Source organism: Delphinapterus leucas, chromosome 3 (assembly GCF_059928025.1).
Source record: "Delphinapterus leucas isolate spDelLeu-1000000601 "Yukka" chromosome 3, BTC_Dleu_Yukka2, whole genome shotgun sequence".
Classification (NCBI taxonomy): Eukaryota; Metazoa; Chordata; class Mammalia; order Artiodactyla; family Monodontidae; genus Delphinapterus; species Delphinapterus leucas.
This window is the reverse complement of record NC_143131.1, coordinates 13,962,480-13,978,198: the sequence shown is the minus strand read 5'-3', so window position 1 is coordinate 13,978,198 and position 15,719 is coordinate 13,962,480. Positions and strand designations below refer to the sequence as shown.

At 53.8% G+C, this 15,719-nt stretch overlaps 1 protein-coding gene across 3 annotated transcripts in view; it reads right to left on the bottom strand.

Annotated features, from left to right (window-relative positions):
• Positions 1-738: 738 nt before the first annotated feature.
• Positions 739-15,719, bottom strand: part of TRIO (trio Rho guanine nucleotide exchange factor) — a 372,400-nt gene continuing 357,419 nt past the window's right edge. For all 3 annotated transcript variants that reach the window (XM_089908686.1, XM_089908685.1, XM_089908687.1), the window contains exons 49-57: positions 13,353-13,600; positions 11,695-11,833; positions 10,867-10,894; positions 10,506-10,668; positions 10,102-10,223; positions 8,428-8,506; positions 6,501-6,701; positions 3,679-3,817; positions 739-3,101 (exon numbers count right to left, since the gene is read on the bottom strand). In XM_089908686.1, coding sequence (XP_089764812.1) covers positions 2,553-3,101; positions 3,679-3,817; positions 6,501-6,701; positions 8,428-8,506; positions 10,102-10,223; positions 10,506-10,668; positions 10,867-10,894; positions 11,695-11,833; positions 13,353-13,600 — 1,668 coding nt within the window. In that variant the 3' untranslated portion in view covers positions 739-2,552. The remainder of the gene's footprint in view (positions 3,102-3,678; positions 3,818-6,500; positions 6,702-8,427; positions 8,507-10,101; positions 10,224-10,505; positions 10,669-10,866; positions 10,895-11,694; positions 11,834-13,352; positions 13,601-15,719) is intronic.

Sequence of the window (15,719 nt, the reverse complement as noted above, 5' to 3'; positions counted from 1 at the left end):
CCTGGCACCCGGGAGGAGGCACACACCTCAGGGGGAGCGAGCTTCCCACGCCCGGACTTGGGGTCTTAGCACAAATGTCATCCTCTCACACTTGTCTTAACTTCAGGATCAAACAGATGAAAAATAGAGCCTTTAGAATGTGCTGAGCAAAGAGTCACGATCCCAGGGGGAACAAGTCCAAAAAGAAAGCAAAAAGGAATCAAAACCCGAGAGATGACAGTGTTCAGCAGGAAAGATGACCTGCTGTCAGAAGCAGGCAGAAGCCACCACTGGGGGTGGGGGGGGGCGGATGTCTTCGCAGGTGTGGGTTCTTGGGATTGTTCCTAATGCAGGTGCTGGAACCTAGTGTTTCATGTGCTTTAATCCATCTGAACAGCATTAATTTTGCTTTTCTGTGGCCAAGTTGCAACAACTTTTCCCCTTGCTCTGATTATGCGTTCTTCAAGAAGCGGGGGTACCTTAGTTATTCTAACCAGGACCAGTGCAGCGTCTCTGTAAACAGTCAGCTGACGTTCTGGTTTACACGCCAGTACCTTCTGAGTCTGGGCTGTGCACCAGTATGCAGGGGTATGACCGACTCCCGTTTCTGGTGGCCTGCAGTGGATTCCCAATCCAGAATATTCTCCTCCCCACGCCCCTCCCCTGACCCACCGGAGGCCTCTCCTTCAGTCTCTCCCTCATTGATCTCGCTTTTTGATTCAACAGTGACCAACTTGAATAAAAGGCCTAACACAAAAATCAGGCAAATATGTTTAATTTTTTAAAATAACTGATGGCAAAATAAAATATTTACATCACATCATACTGTGTAAACATGTAAGGTCTCTGTACAAAGAAATATACATGCAAAATAATGTAAAAATTTAACTGAAATAATAAAAGAAACAATACACAAATAAAAGTTGTGAGGTTACGAATACACATCCAGTTTTGAATCCAATTTCTTTTAAAAAGTTTCTGTACAATTTTACAAGAAACAAACAAAAACCCAACAAAAGAATAAATAAAATACATTGGAAGCTGCAAAGCTCAACTATGCCAGTTCATGGCTGAAGACCCAGGTATCTGGCTGGCTTGGGAAGCGGGTTTTTTTTTTTTTTTTTTTTTAGTGTATTTCACACAACGAGGATAAAAAGACATCCAGAAAAATTCAAGCGTGCCCAGAAACGCAGCGTCTTTTGTTGAGGGCCTCCCACACCAGCGTGAATTCTGCCACAGTGCCACAGACGCCAATGCCAGCCTCAAGGCGGCTACTGCTTGATTGGCTTTTATTTCTTACCAAAAGCTCAAAATCCAGCCAATTTTTGTACTGAAAGTTGAATGTCAAAAAGTCTAAAAAGTAGGAAATGTCCAGACTGATTTTGGGAGAAAAAAAATAATGCTTTGGCATTCTGAATAATAGCATAATAAAATTTAAAACATTACCCTATTATCCAGTTTTATATTCAGAGTATGAAATCACTTTTTACAGTCCTCAAAACTGACAAATTTCACGAAGAGTTAAGTCCCTCTGAACCGATGGCACAGGGCAAAGACCCCCACCCACCCACCCCCCGACACACGCACAAAACCATAAAGCTCACCGTACGAAGTATGTGCTTTTTCTATATATTTATTACAGGTACAACAGAGGTCTTCATAAATAGTTGCATAAAATGTTAAAGCCACAACATTGCACATGATATGAAATAAAACCAAAAAAACCCCAATGAGTGCATTTACAGTATTTTCATCTGACTGTATACTGCTCAACAATCTGACTGACGGCTTGGGGGTGGGACGTGTGGGGAGGGGCAGAGGGGCAGGACCCAACCTGATGTCCTCGGTGGGTGGGCAGACCCCTCGGACCCCCAAAGGAAGCCCCGGGCAGGAGGCGGGGAGCGGGGGGGTGGGGGTGGGGGAAGGCAGTGGGGGGAAAGGACAGACCGAAGGCAGGACCAGTCTTATATACAAGTAAGGCCTACATTTCATCAGAGCAAAACGATTCATTCTATTTTTATGCAAAAGTTTGAGGTTGAATGCACGTTTCAGAAGCCTAGTCTGGCGTAGGGGCCAGAGGCACACAGACCAGGCAGCTGGAAAAGCTCAGAGCCAGGTGGACCCCGAGCTGGACGAGGCCACGGAGACGGCCGCCGCTGGGGCCGGGGTCTTCCCCAGAGGTGTCCAGTATCTCTGTTTTGTTCGTTAACACCAGTGGTTGAACATAGGCATTTCGCTTCCTTGAAGAAATCCTGGAAAATGTTAAATTTGCAAAATTCTACTCATGTTCGTTTAAAAAAGTTTCTTTTTATTTTTTTTGCAGAAACCTGAATAAAAGACTGTGACACAGCAATGCTGTCTCCGCCCCCGCAGAGTGTTCGAGAAGGTCCTCCACCCCAGCACAGCTTGCAGCCCGAGTCCCAGGCACTGCCGAGCACAGCTCACTGGGAATGCAATTTCACACGATGAACGCACGGCAGCTGAACAGTTATGTTGGTTTGTGTTTCTCTTCAAAATTCAAATGAACAGCTGATTGGCAGGTGAAAGAGAATGAGAAAGGACTTCAAGATAGGTCAAACTCTAGGCAAAAGCCTGCTCTGTAAGAAGTTTTTAATGCTACGAATCGGTCGAACATCGTTCTGGTGTTTGCGCCGCTCAATGAAGGAGGTCAGTCTGGACGTGTCGAGGACGCCCGCGCCTTTGCCGTGGCCGTGGCCCGACTGCAGCCACTGCTCCTGGAGGGCCAGCGCAGCCGAGGGACGCTTGGCAGGGTCCTCGTGCAGGAGGAAACACACGAAGTCCTTGGCCCTCTGGCTCACTCCTTGGAAGTAGTCATCTGGGAAACTAAAGTCTAGCCGGCAAATGTTCAGGCAGGTCTCTTCCACGCTGTCGTCCAGGAAGGGGGACACGCCGCTGAGAAGCACATAGGCCAGCACTCCAACACTCCACGTGTCCGAGGTCAGGGAGACCGGGTTCCCCAGGATGATTTCGGGGGCTGCGAATTCGGGGTTCCCCAGTAACTGGTGGATGTGGTAGGTCGTGTTGAGTTGGACAGCATCTCCAAAGTCAGCTAGTTTGATGGTTGGCTTGGCTAAACTCTGATCCACTAGGATGTTTTCGGGCTAGGAGACAGGACAAGACAACCGTCATCCACTCCGGCAACCCCAATCTCAAGCTGAGGTGCAAGGCTCACCAGGAATCTACGAGGTCGACTGGCGCCGACCGTCCACGTGCGAAGCAGGACAAAGCCCTCGGGAGGAGGACAGAGAGGCAAACCAGAGGGGAAGCTGCCCTGACTTCTCCGCAACTGTCACGCGCAGCTGCTGTGTTAAACTGTGCCAGTGAGTGAAGCCGGGGATTCACTTCCCTCCCGGCGGCGGCAGCAGCGACCCTCCGCCTCCTGCCTCCGTCACCCTGCTCCAGCCCCACCCCGACCCAGCGACACTCACAGGAACCCCCTGAAATCGCAAGAAATGTCTGAAGAGCTCACACGTTTACCTGGTACTTTATTGTTTGTGTATATCCAACGTTTAAAAACAGAGATTAGAAATCACTGCTCCCATCTCCCACCCCTTGTGTTGGTCCCCAGTCCCCGCGGGCTCCTGGCCTGGCTTCAGAGGACAGGCCGAGAGTGGGCTCTGCATCCCGCATGGCCGCGCTGGGGTCCCTCGGCTTTCCCGTCCCCGGGGCCCCACTAACCTTTAGGTCCAGGTGTGCTATCCTGCAGTTGTGAAGGTAACGGACGGCTTCCAGAACCTCCCCCAGATATGCCCTGATCTTCCCCTCCGTGAGGTTTCCCCATCGCACCACACATTCCAGGAGCCGTCCCTGGTCAGCCCTGCGGAGGGAGGAATGTGCGTTACGGTGCGGGTCGGTCACTTCAGACCCGTCTCCTGTGATATACGCATCACCTCCGTGCCCCGCTGTCACTGTTCTGTCAACTTTTGGGGATCACACCTCTACCTGAAGGCAGGACGGGATCAAGGGGGCGATTTCTTTTTAAGCTCACCGTGGAGGCACAAGTGGGGAACACGTCATCTGGACCCACAGAAGAAACTGGGAGGCAGAGATGGGTGCACCCAGGCTCCCCAACCCCGCCCCCAGCAGGCTGCTGGAGGAGGGGATAATGTGAGACCATCTCCCCAAGCCTTAGTCTCGTCGTCTGGAAAACGGGTCATGTGACGGCTGAACGAGAGAACGTTAAGACACGGACAATACAGTGAGGGCTTCACGTTGGACTCAAAGTCCTCCTACTGTGAAATTGCTTTTAACATTTAAAAAAACACCTATACAGAGCAGCCCTGTGCCAGGGACTAAGTGCTTTCTATCAATTCACTTAATCCTCACGACAACTCTCTGGGAAGAGTGTTTTATGGTCCCCATTTTACAGATGAGGAAATGGAGGCACAGAGAAGGTATGTAACTTTCCCAAGGTCACACAGCTCATAAGGGAAGGCTAGACTTGCAAGGAGGTGGTCTGGCCCCGGCCTCCCTGAACAATGGGCTAGGCTGCCCTCTTTGCAAAACAGAAATTTATGGAAAGATCAGCCACCTGTTTCGTAATGTCGAGTAATCAAGGGAACTTCGGTAGTAAGTAGTCTGTTACAAAAATTAACCCTATTAACAGCAATGATGAGGCCAAACCATTTAATTTCCAGCGAAAAGAAATGACAGCTGGATGCACTGAAAATGTAAACCAGAAACCGAGGTCTTGCAGGAGATTTCTGACAAGGACTCTAGGACTCTCTTTCTTGGTGAAACTCCCTGGGGAAGATACGCAGAGGCTTTTAGTCACCAAGCTTCTAGAGCCAGAAAGCACCTTCCCCGGTACTGAGGGCCCACAGGGGCCAGGCCTCTGCCTGGACATCGTTTTAGCCCCATAATGATCCTTCAAGCCGCTGAGCATCCACGGGAGCCGAGGTTGAGAAATGAGCCCCAGGTCCGCCGACCTGCCCTTCACACACGATGGCCAGCCTTGGGGGCGGCTGGGGAGGGCGGAGGCCTTTCCTGCTCCCTCCGCCATCTGGGAGGCTTGCTAGGCCAGAGAGATGGCTGGACAGGCCCACAGAGATGCTCCAGCGGGAGCCCTGGGCGGGGACACCCTCGAAACATCCCCTGCCCGGGGTCGGCAGGGAGCGAGGCTGAGGCTCGACCTGGCGCCGAGGGCCCTGCAGCAGCTGCCCCCGTGAAGGCTGTGATGCGGAGGCACTTCCAAAGTCTTTACGGATGTGACCAATGGGATGGCGGGTGCGGGGCCTCAAGGGAGTGCCCGCGAGCGAGGAGCTCACGGTCCCTGTGACCACGCCCCGCGCGGCTCCACAGCTGGCCCTCCTGCCAGGCCCACTCTTCCCAACAACGTGTCAAGAACTAGGAAATGGGGCTTCCCTGGTGGCGCAGTGCTTGAGAGTCCGCCTGCCGAAGCAGGGGACACGGGTTTGTGCCCCGGTCCGGGAAGATCCCACGTGCCGCGGAGCGGCTGGGCCCGTGAGCCGTGGCCTGCACGTCTGGAGCCTGTGCTCCGCAGCGGGAGAGGCCACAACAGTGAGAGGCCCTCGTACCGCCAAAAAAAAAAAAAAGAACTAGGAAATGGCACAAAAGATGGCGCTCCGGCCGATGGAAACAGACTCAGGAATCCAAGGAAATGTATGAAATGACTCCCCCTGAAAAGGAGGACTAGGACATTCAACAAAGCTACATGACGAGGTGTCTCAGAGAGACCAGAATGTTCTAAGGGCAGGGCTTCTCAACCCGGTGTTACTGATACTTTGGGACAACGGTCCTCTGTTGCAGGGCCGCCCTGTGCCTTGCGGGGCGGTGAGCTGTGACCAGCAAAACGTCTGCAGACTTTGCCAAATGTCCCCTGGGGGGCAAAATGTCCCCAGGCTGAGGCCCCCTGCTCTTGGGTCAGAGCTCTCACACTTTATCTTTAAACAACGCAAATGTTTCCTGAGATGGCACACAGGGCCCAGCAAGTACCACGGGGACCAGCAGGCTGCCCTGGGGGGAGCCACCCCCTCCAGAGGGCGCACCTACGCTCCCATTCTAATCACCCTTGGAGGGGCAGGACGGGCCCCGGGGCAGAGCTGCATGCTGAAGCAACCAGACGCGAGCAGGTCTCAGCCGGCCCACTGCAGGCGCCCACCAGCCGGGCTCGCCCAGCTGGGCAGACACGTGGGACCAGGTCAGCCTGAGAGCACGAGCAGGGCTGTGGTCCGCAGAGGCCTGGCCTCTCGGGACCTTTGGGAACCAGGAGGCATCTCCAGGTTGGCTGAGATCCCCGAAGGAGCCTGGGTGGGGAGCATTTGGATGCTAGGTTTGTGCTTCCTCGTCAGGCAGCTGTACTTCCCTCTAGCATTGCTGGAAAGCTCTAGAACTGTGGTCTCTGAGAGCAGACGTGCTTTTTTAGAAGTTCTGTGAATCCTAACATCCTGATTTCTATACTTCTTAGAGAATAAACAGCAAGACCACTTGGAGTCGAGGCCGAGCGCTAGAAAGAGGAGAGGCAGCTGGCGTGTACGCACATTTCCAGAACCAGGACGTAGCTGGTGGCGGTCTCGAAGGTGTCGAGGAGGCCAACCAGCAGCGGGTGCTGGAGGTTCTGCAGGATTCCAAGCTCGTGGGTGACCTGGTCGCGCTTCATCAACTTCTTGTTCACAAACTTAGTGGCCACTGCTCGTTTGGTGCCTTTCTGATCGCATTTCTTAACGACAGAGAATCTGCCCCTGGAAGACAGGTGGAGAAGGTCATTTTCAGAGGACTCTGAGTGTGTCACGGAGAAAAGACTCTTTTAACCCAGGCAGCCTCCCCAGCTGGTAGCCCTGCTCTCCCCGGCCGCCAGTGGAGGGGCTGCAGCCGCGCGACGGCCCCAAGGAAGCCTGCCCATGCCTGTGCCTGTCCTGTCTCCTCCCCTCCCAGAGGTGGGCTCCGTCTGGCTAAGGACAGCCACGTGACTTCCTGCCGCCGCTGAATGGAGCAGCAGTGACATCGTGAGATGTACCAGGCGGCTTCCACCTTGCTCTCGTGGAAACCTCGTCACATGAAGAAGCTTGGAACGGACTACTAGGTGGCTCCTGGGCACCCCATGCCCTCCACTTCGGATGGGAGCATCTACTGTCATCACCGTGTCTGCCTTGCCGCTGCAGGATGTGAGTCGGGGGGCTGGTAACTCATCTCTAGTTTGTGGTCTCCGGAGCTGCACCCAGCGAACCGCACCCAGGAAGCCTCGGCTGCACCTCGACTGGATCCGGATAACAAGATCCTGGACCTCAGGCCTCAGCCGGCTGCCACGGTGGGATGAGATTTGGGGGCTGGGGAATGCAGACTGCGGGGAGGAAGGTGGGCACACTGCTTGGCCCCTCCTCCCACGGACAGGCGGAGTCTCTTTCTCCTCCCTTGAATCTGGGCTGGGTGGTGGCTATTTGCGTCCACAGAATGTGGACAAAGTGTGGTTAATTTCTGAAGCTGGGCCCTGAGAGGCTGCAGCCTCTGCTTCTGCTCTCCCGGGCTGCGACTGCCATCACACGAGGAGGCCCAGGGTGAACGTCTATGTGGACAGAGGCCACAGACACGCGGGCGAGGCATGGGGGTGCCAGCTGACCGAGCCCAGGAGGGACCAAGAGAGTAACTGTCCGGTCAGTGGCACGTTGCACAAAGTGATACATCTCTGCTGCTCTGGACAGCAGGGCTGAGCCTCGTGCAGCGACAGATGACCGACAGGCACTTCGGGCTGATCCACACAGGCGTGTGCATGGATCCCTGGGGCCAGCGGACCCCGGAATGGCCATCGGAGTGTACGAGGCTGCTGCTGGCGGGGGCGGGGGGTCCTCAGAAAGCTTTTTAACGGGGACAAGCTCAGCTGTCATGCTTCTGACCTTCTTCTTGCCCTACGGGACGTGACATGAGGTGTGGCTGAGTGCCGTGCCACCTCAGAAGGAGCAGGGTGACGGAGGGCGTCGCTGAGCCACCACCTGAGCCCTGGCTGCCGTCTGAAGAGGAACAGCCCCTCTCTGTCGAAGCCCCCTCTTGGTCTACGCAGGGGGACCCTAAACCTCCAGGCACAGCCGAGACCTGAAGGACACATTCAGCCCCTCTCAACTGGGTTCCAGAGAATAATGTGCCACGAGAAGGGGTGTGAGTGACCCTTCCCTGGATTCTCCCGAGAACGGGCACAGCCAGTGCTGCCTGGGCACGGAGCAGAAGTGCACTCATCACGTCACCGGACGGCTCACGGTATGAAGCCTTGATTCTCTCCTGGAACCTGCACTGGCAATCTCTTCCTCACTTCCTCAGCGTTTAATACCAACAGGCAATCACGCTTCCGTTTCGGATGTAATACATCTAACTTCCAACTGCTGGCAAAATCCGCCACTGAACTTTCTCTGTGGGCTCCTACAGAGCTGTGTCTCTGACTCTGCGATCTCGGGAGGGGCTGCGGGTTTTCCACCATACCTGCCGAGCTCAGCCACTTCGCTGTAGAAGCAGTCAAAGTTGTCTTTCCAGGTCACCATGACGCCATCACTGCCTGGACCTGCAAGAAAGGCAGCGTCTCCCTGAGCCTGGTGTACGGGGCGCCTCTTGGGGAAGGAGACTAGAGCCCTGCGCTGTCCAATGTGGCAGCTGCCCGGGCTGCTGAGCGTCTGAACGGAGGCTCGTGGAAATGGAGACGCACCGGAAGTATAAAATCCACACTGCGCTGGGACTTCGTATGAGACAAAGATGGATTTATGTGACAGAAATAAACACACACTTGCTTTTCCATTATTTGCACTTCCGTAAGACCATTCCTATGAACAGCCTTCTGTCTCCCTAAGCTCCCTTGCTTTCACCAGTGATTTGTTAAAAAAAAAAAAAAAAAATCACCTGTATACTTTTTGTGACATCTTTTAAAAATTAGAACATTGGTGATTCTCTACTGTCAAATTCAAAATTATCTTCCTTTCCTGCACTGTGATCCAAAACCAGAACCCTTCCCTTCTTTGACTTATGAGGTTAAAATATATGGGATTAAGATATACAGCATATAAACTTCTAAAGACAACTCTGTTTACTGTCTACACACAGGGCACTCCTGGACTCAATTCATCTTTTAGTCCTTTTATTTATTTACTTACCATAGTCTTAAAAAATTGGTTTTGTTTAATTTACTTAACTTATTTTAGTTCTTTAACTGTCATTCTAGGAGGTACATCCTATACCTGGTGCAGCTGGAGGACCCAGGAGAAATCTCAGCAGCCCTGGGCCGCATAGCTGGCACAGCTGGCCTCCTGTGAAATGGTAGCTGGAAATCAGTCAGTATGTGTTGCTCACTAAGCATGTACATACGTCAGGTGCATCTACAGGAAATTCTAAAAGGTCTAAGATATGAGTTCTGCTGCCAGCAGCTCACGGTTTAGCTGAGGAGAGAGATCAGACCTTGCTGGGCATAGAGGGAGCAAGGGCTTTAGTCCCACCAGGGTCGCCCTGTGCTCATGGAAGGGCTGGGAGGACACACCCTCTGGAAGGGCTGTTACGGTCTAGGACGGGTACAGAGCCTGCTTGGGGCTCACCCACACTCCCATCTTTCCTTTCTTTCCATTCTATTCTACGTGAGACTGACTGAGAGGAGCTTCTCTTAGAACTAAAGCATCAACTGAACCATCGGACAAGTGAGAAGCTGGAGACGAGAACGTTTTGAACACTAGGAGTACAGGCTGCCCTGCTCCCACCTGGACGCTGGACCAGACGCTCACACGCTCAGTGGCCGTGGGCGGAAGCCCTCACCGTGTGCCTCCCCTGCCCGAGGGCACCCGCCCGGGTGTCCCTGAGGCTGCCCTGCTCCCACCTGGAGGCTGGACCAGACGCTCACACGCTCAGTGGCCGTGGGCGGAAGCCCTCACTGTGTGCCTCCCCTGCCCGAGGGCACCCGCCCGGGTGTCCCTGAGGCTGCCCTGCTCCCACCTGGAGGCTGGACCAGACGCTCACACGCTCAGTGGCCGTGGGCGGAAGCCCTCACCGTGTGCCTCCCCTGCCCGAGGGCATCCCCCCGGGTGTCCCAGAGGCTGGCCTGCTCCGTGCAGCCTCCGAGTGACTTGTCACGTATCTCAGGCCACATCGAGAGTGTGTGGGGCTCGGGGTGCAGCTTACCTAGAACCCTCAGACTGGCTGAAGACGAGGCTGACCCCATGTCGTTCACTGCGATGCACGTGTAGATGCCGTCGTCCTCGGTGGTCACACCCACGATCTTCAGAGCGGCCTCTCCCAAGTCACTGCCACAGAGGAGGGCACACGGCGTTCAGAAAGGCTCAGCTCTCCCCGCCGCCAGCCCCCCGACCTCTCTCCTTTGGGGTCACAGGAAATGAGGAGCTCAAATGCTGACGGGCAATTTCAAGTGGGATTTCAATCCTAGCTGCACACCCAGGTATGACACCTTCCTTCACGGGAGACGTTCCAGGGCCAGAGGTGACCCAGGCAATTGGCCGCGTCAGTCCCAGTGGAGCGAGGTCATGCTCACTGCCTGTGAAACTGACCCCCGAGGGGGCTTCCCTCACCTGTAGGAGATGCTGTAGTGACCATCGCTGTTCAAGGTGTTGTGTTCAGGGCCCTTCCAGGTGACCGAGGCCTTGGGGCGGCCACAGACCCGACATCTAAGAACAACGGTCTCCCCTGTCTCACACGTGACCTCGCTCAAGGGAATGACGAATTCTGGGGGAACTGCGCGAGAAAGGAGTCAGTAACGCTGGTCACCCAGCGCCCCCTCTTGTGCCCACCAACCTCCCCCAACAAATGAAGGAGATGCTGCCCAGGCCCAGAGCTCCACAGAAAACCCACGTCCACAGGCTACACTCGAGTGTCCTGAAATGCCCCGTAGACCTACCCTCTAAAGTCTACAAGAAAAAGAACAGAACTCACCGTCATAGATGTAGTTGGGATTGAGAAGCTGAAATGGAAAAAGCGCACAGCTGTTAACCAGATACATGAGCTACTCTAAGATATACTGCTTCTATTCTAGGGCTACAGTTGTTGAGAGATGAAAGGAAACACGGCTTGGTTTGCCTGCGTATCAATCAAAACCGACCACATTCCGACTGCCTTCGAATGCACTGGAAGGCTTCGTGTCACACAGGTGTGGGAGAGAGTTTTCTTCCTACCCACAAACGCACAAATGCTGCTTACACCCAGAGAAGTCCCTTTTACTCATCCTATGGGCTGAGTCCAGCAGATCCCCGAACCACCCACTTCCGCAGAATGCCCAGGGCCCTGACTCAGGGGCCTCGAGCTCCCCTCAAGAGATGTTTCCTTTCTCCCCAGGCAAAACCTGCACAGGTTTAAGGCAATCTGATTACAGAAGTAAAGTGGACTGAAGCACCCACCGAGGGAATCCGCTGCAGCAGTGAACCTGCATCTTGGTGTCCAGTCACTTCCCTTGTGGTCTGAGCCACAGCTGCTCTGTGCTCCGTCTGCTCCCGCTGGGAATCCAGCAGCCTTCTTTGTAAGCTACACATGCACCCGCTTAGGGGTTTACCCGTATACCCGGCTCCTCAGAATACATATGCATACCTGCGCCACACTGCCCATGAGAGCGCCCTACAAAGCCCTGCAGGTCTGCTCAAAGGGCAGAGAGAGGGGGGTTGCTGCCAGGCAAGGCTGGGTGCCAGGTCCGCGACGGCTCCTCCTGGGCCGGCACCAGCCCTGCGTGCTCCCCAAGGAGCACAGGCTCTTGGAGACACCCTTGCTCACCTTCACAGATACCTTGTTGCTGAGTCCTTCCCGAGACTTCCGATAACCGTTCTCTAACTTGCCTTCCCGTTTGCCGTCTTTATCTTTTTTCTCAGATTTTTTCCTTAAACGGAGTGCTGTGTGCCAAGATGTTGACTTCCTAGGGGGACCACAACACACTGTTAGTATTACGCTTTCCTGGTGTTCAGCAAACAATTCCTGAAAGCATCAGAGAAAAGCGGACTGTCCAATTTACACGGATACAGGGTGACTGAGATTCCTTTAGGAACAGGGATCTCAGCGAAGGAAAACTTTTCTGCGATTCTCAATGACCAGAGATAAAAGCCGGATTTCTTAAATCAAATTTTAAGGATTAAATATAAAGGTGTCTGTGATGGTTAATTTTACGTATAACTTGACTGGACCTAAATATTTGGTCAAACATCATTCTGGGTATTTCCAGATGAGATTAACATTTCAACTGGTAGAGTGAAGCAGACTGCCCTCCATAGCGTGGTGGGCCTCATCCCATCAGTTGAAGGCCCGAGTTGAACAAAAAAAGACCAGCCTTCCTGAGCACAAGGGAATTCTCCAGCAGAATACCTTCAGACTTTACCTGCACCACTGGCTCTCCTGGGCCCCCAGCCTGCTGGCCCACAGTGCAGGTCTGGACTCACCAGTCTCCACAACTGTGTGGTTACAATAACCACCCGCTGACCACACATACCCCCCACTGGCTCTGTTTCTCTGGAGAACCCTAATACAGGGCCTAAGAATATTTTTGAGGAAACAAAGTATAAAATGGGATTCTTGAACAATGTACTAGAATAAAATATCTCTGTGTATCAAGGAGAAACAGGACAAGGGACTGTCAAGGAAGATGGGCTCTTTGTAGCCTGAACTCAAAGCCTGGACTCCCCATGGGGTATAGGTGCTTAGCCCAGAGGTTTGGGGTGGTGCTGGAAGGCTCGCCAGTCTGGGCTGCAAACCAGCCAGGGGTACTGCCATGCCTGGAGAGGAACATGACTGCCGCCTGTGCCTTTGAGTCTGGTCTTTTGGGTTGAAGCCTCTGGAGGCTTAAAAATCACAGTTTTGCAATGCTTCCACTGCCAGAAGCCACCTGGCTGGCGCCTCCTACAGCCAGAGAGATTCAGGGAAGGGTGGAGTTTGAAACCAGCCCCTGAATTCAGTTTTCTTTAAAGTAATGTTTAACAAGGCAAAATTGGTTTCAAGTTACTTGACTAAAGTAACCTAGTATACATAAGGCACATTGGCAGTGGCACCACACGGATCTTTAGCTGAAGCTCCCGGGACGAGGATCTTCAGTGATGCACCCTCAGCGTGCCCGATACGAGTCAGGGGCCCTTGGAAAGTCCTCACCCCTCACCCAAGACCTCTGGGAACTAAAATACCGTGATGCTCTGTCTAGCGGCTTAAAAAAGCTATGTGTGTGCAAATGCAGGTTATTAAAAGAACCCATCAGAACAGGTCTGAGAGATGGAACGCGCCCCACCTTCACTGCGGGAACGTTCCACATTGTGTATAGAGATGACCTGGTTCAACAGACCACAGCACTGCTTTCTCTCAATGGGCTTCACCCTCCCAGGGCCTCTATGCCTCGTCTGTGCTCAGCACCGCCTGCCCCCCGCCCCGCCACGGCTGCCCCGCCGGGCACTCACTTGAGAGTCCCGTCGGGGTTCTCCATGATGACTGCGCTGGTATGCCCCAGGACGAAGCCCGGAATCCAGCCCTCGGCTGCGGGGCACTGGTCAGTGGCGGCTCGGAACACCAGAAACATGTTCTGTTGATTGCTGGCCAGAATCTGAACGACCTCTCCTTGATAGACGTTTATCTCATCCTCCTTCACTGCCGTGTAATCGTGTGTCACCAACATGGTGGAGATGTTGCTACTGCTGCTACTTTCACTCTGTAGAGGGAAAGATGAACAAAAAGGCAGAGGGGAACTGAAATGGGATCTGATGACACGAAGTCGCTCGTCAGCGTGCACCACGGCACGACGGCCCAGAGCAGGGCCCACTGGACGGACGCCTCCACACTCTTTAGCTAACTTGGTGCCTCTTTTTCAGTAACTGACCGTCAGGATTTCTCTAGAAAGCAATTTAGGAACGACACAGTGATGATGACACTTTACTTTGGAAGCTTGATTATTTCAGTCCCATCTTCCTTGCACCATGAGAGGAATGGCTCATCCTCATGCTGATGCCACGCTGGGTTCCATCTATGTCAAAGTCCTGTCACTGTGACCGTCACGCTGCTGGCATCGCTAATCATTTCCACCTTTTTTCCCTTCTAAAGGAGGAATGCGGGACACCTGAAAAGCAGACCAACTACTGTCCTGCTCTCGTGGAGAGTTGCTCTGCCTCCTGTATGTATCCCCGGGTGGGTGGTCCTCCTGTGAGCGTGACGATTCAACTGTCCTGAAGGTGCGGCCGTCGTGGGGACAGCAGAGCATCGCAGAGCAGCTGTGGACAGCACTGGCCTCAGAACTCAAGTTTCACGGACAGCCCCTGGCGTGGGAAAGCCTATCTTCCCCTTATCTTGGAGTCCCAGTGGTACCCGATGTCTTCAGGTCACTACTGTGTCTTTAGTGTCCATCACAGTGACTGGCACGTGGCAGGCACTCAATACATGTCCAGTATCTCACTCAATGGAGCAAGACTGCAAAAGTTAAACACGGATCATTTCTCAAGACCATCTACTCAGGTTCACAAGCTGAGTGGTGCTAGCTGCTGAGTAGAAGAGACACAAATGGTGTTTGTCCCAAGCTGTCATTTACCAAGTGACCCCTTTGTTCCAGGGGATGAAGAGGAAGCTGAGGCCTCCAAAGCCTGAGCTGCATCTTGTTCAATCCCCTCTGTCAACAGCTGGGATGTGGAAGTGGTGTCAGGCGCCCCACTAGCTTGTTCTCAGGGGCTCCCACCAAAGATGCTGTCTGGCCGTTCACGGCTTCCCAGGACTCCGCTGCTTCCCTCCGCTGGTCTCTCGGATGTCTGGGGCAGGTCCTGGGTCGGTGTAGGCGCGACCGTCAGCAACCTTGCCATACGTCTGACGGCTCTGGGCTACTGAGACACACCGGAGTAGACGGCTGACCACTGTCAAGGAGCCTGTGTGCTGGGAATTCCGGGGGCCAGGACTCCAGGCCCACAGTGGGTGGTGAAGTTAAATACACCGGAGCGCCAGGTTCTCGGTCCTGTCGCGGCTGAGGAGTCTGGTGCGTGTTCCCGTCCCTCGTGGATGTCCACGTCGGGCGCTGGCCTGTGCACACCCCTTCACGCAATTTTATCCTTTTAGCGCGACTTTTATAGCAACACCCAACAGCGCTGAGACTACAAAGCCACATTTGCTAGAAAATGTAAACAAAACCAGCTTCTGTGGCGTGGCTCTTTTTTATCGTATAGCGTACCACCCTTTGTCTCGTAATGCGAGTGTTTTGCCACGATAATGATAGCTATTAGTACTTTCTGAAAACCTCCTATGTACCGATCTAAGTATGAGGCATTTAAAAATGGATCTCAATTAATGCCAGTGAGCACGATCACCACCCCTTACGCAGTGGAGATTAGGGATTCGCACGGGTCACCCGGCCTCTGAGAGAAAGGCAGGGCTGTACTTCTATTGCCGCCTGGGTGGGCGGATGCAGGGAGGTGGTGCGTCCACGTTTCGGGCCTGGCGCAGTCACTGCCTGGGCTGATCCACATCCACTCCACTCCTGCTCTCAGCAGAACTTTCTAGAAGGTGTGCGTTAAAGGAGGAAGAAGGACCTGGGCCGTGGGTTAGGCACAGCTGCTGGGCTGTGACTGCCGACAGCTTCACGGAAGCAGACAAGGAGGGAGGAGGCCGCTGCTGACCGCCAGGGGGATAAGACAGTCTGAATCGGGGGGAGCAGGCAGGGCGGTAGCTCTTCTTGACCGAAAAACTTAGGAGTCCTAGAGGACACTCTCAGGCCCATTCTAAGCCTCTCGTGGTCTTCCCAGGCCTCCAGGGCGTTTCTGTAAGGCACCTGGACTCCCTGGCAGTTTCCCTTT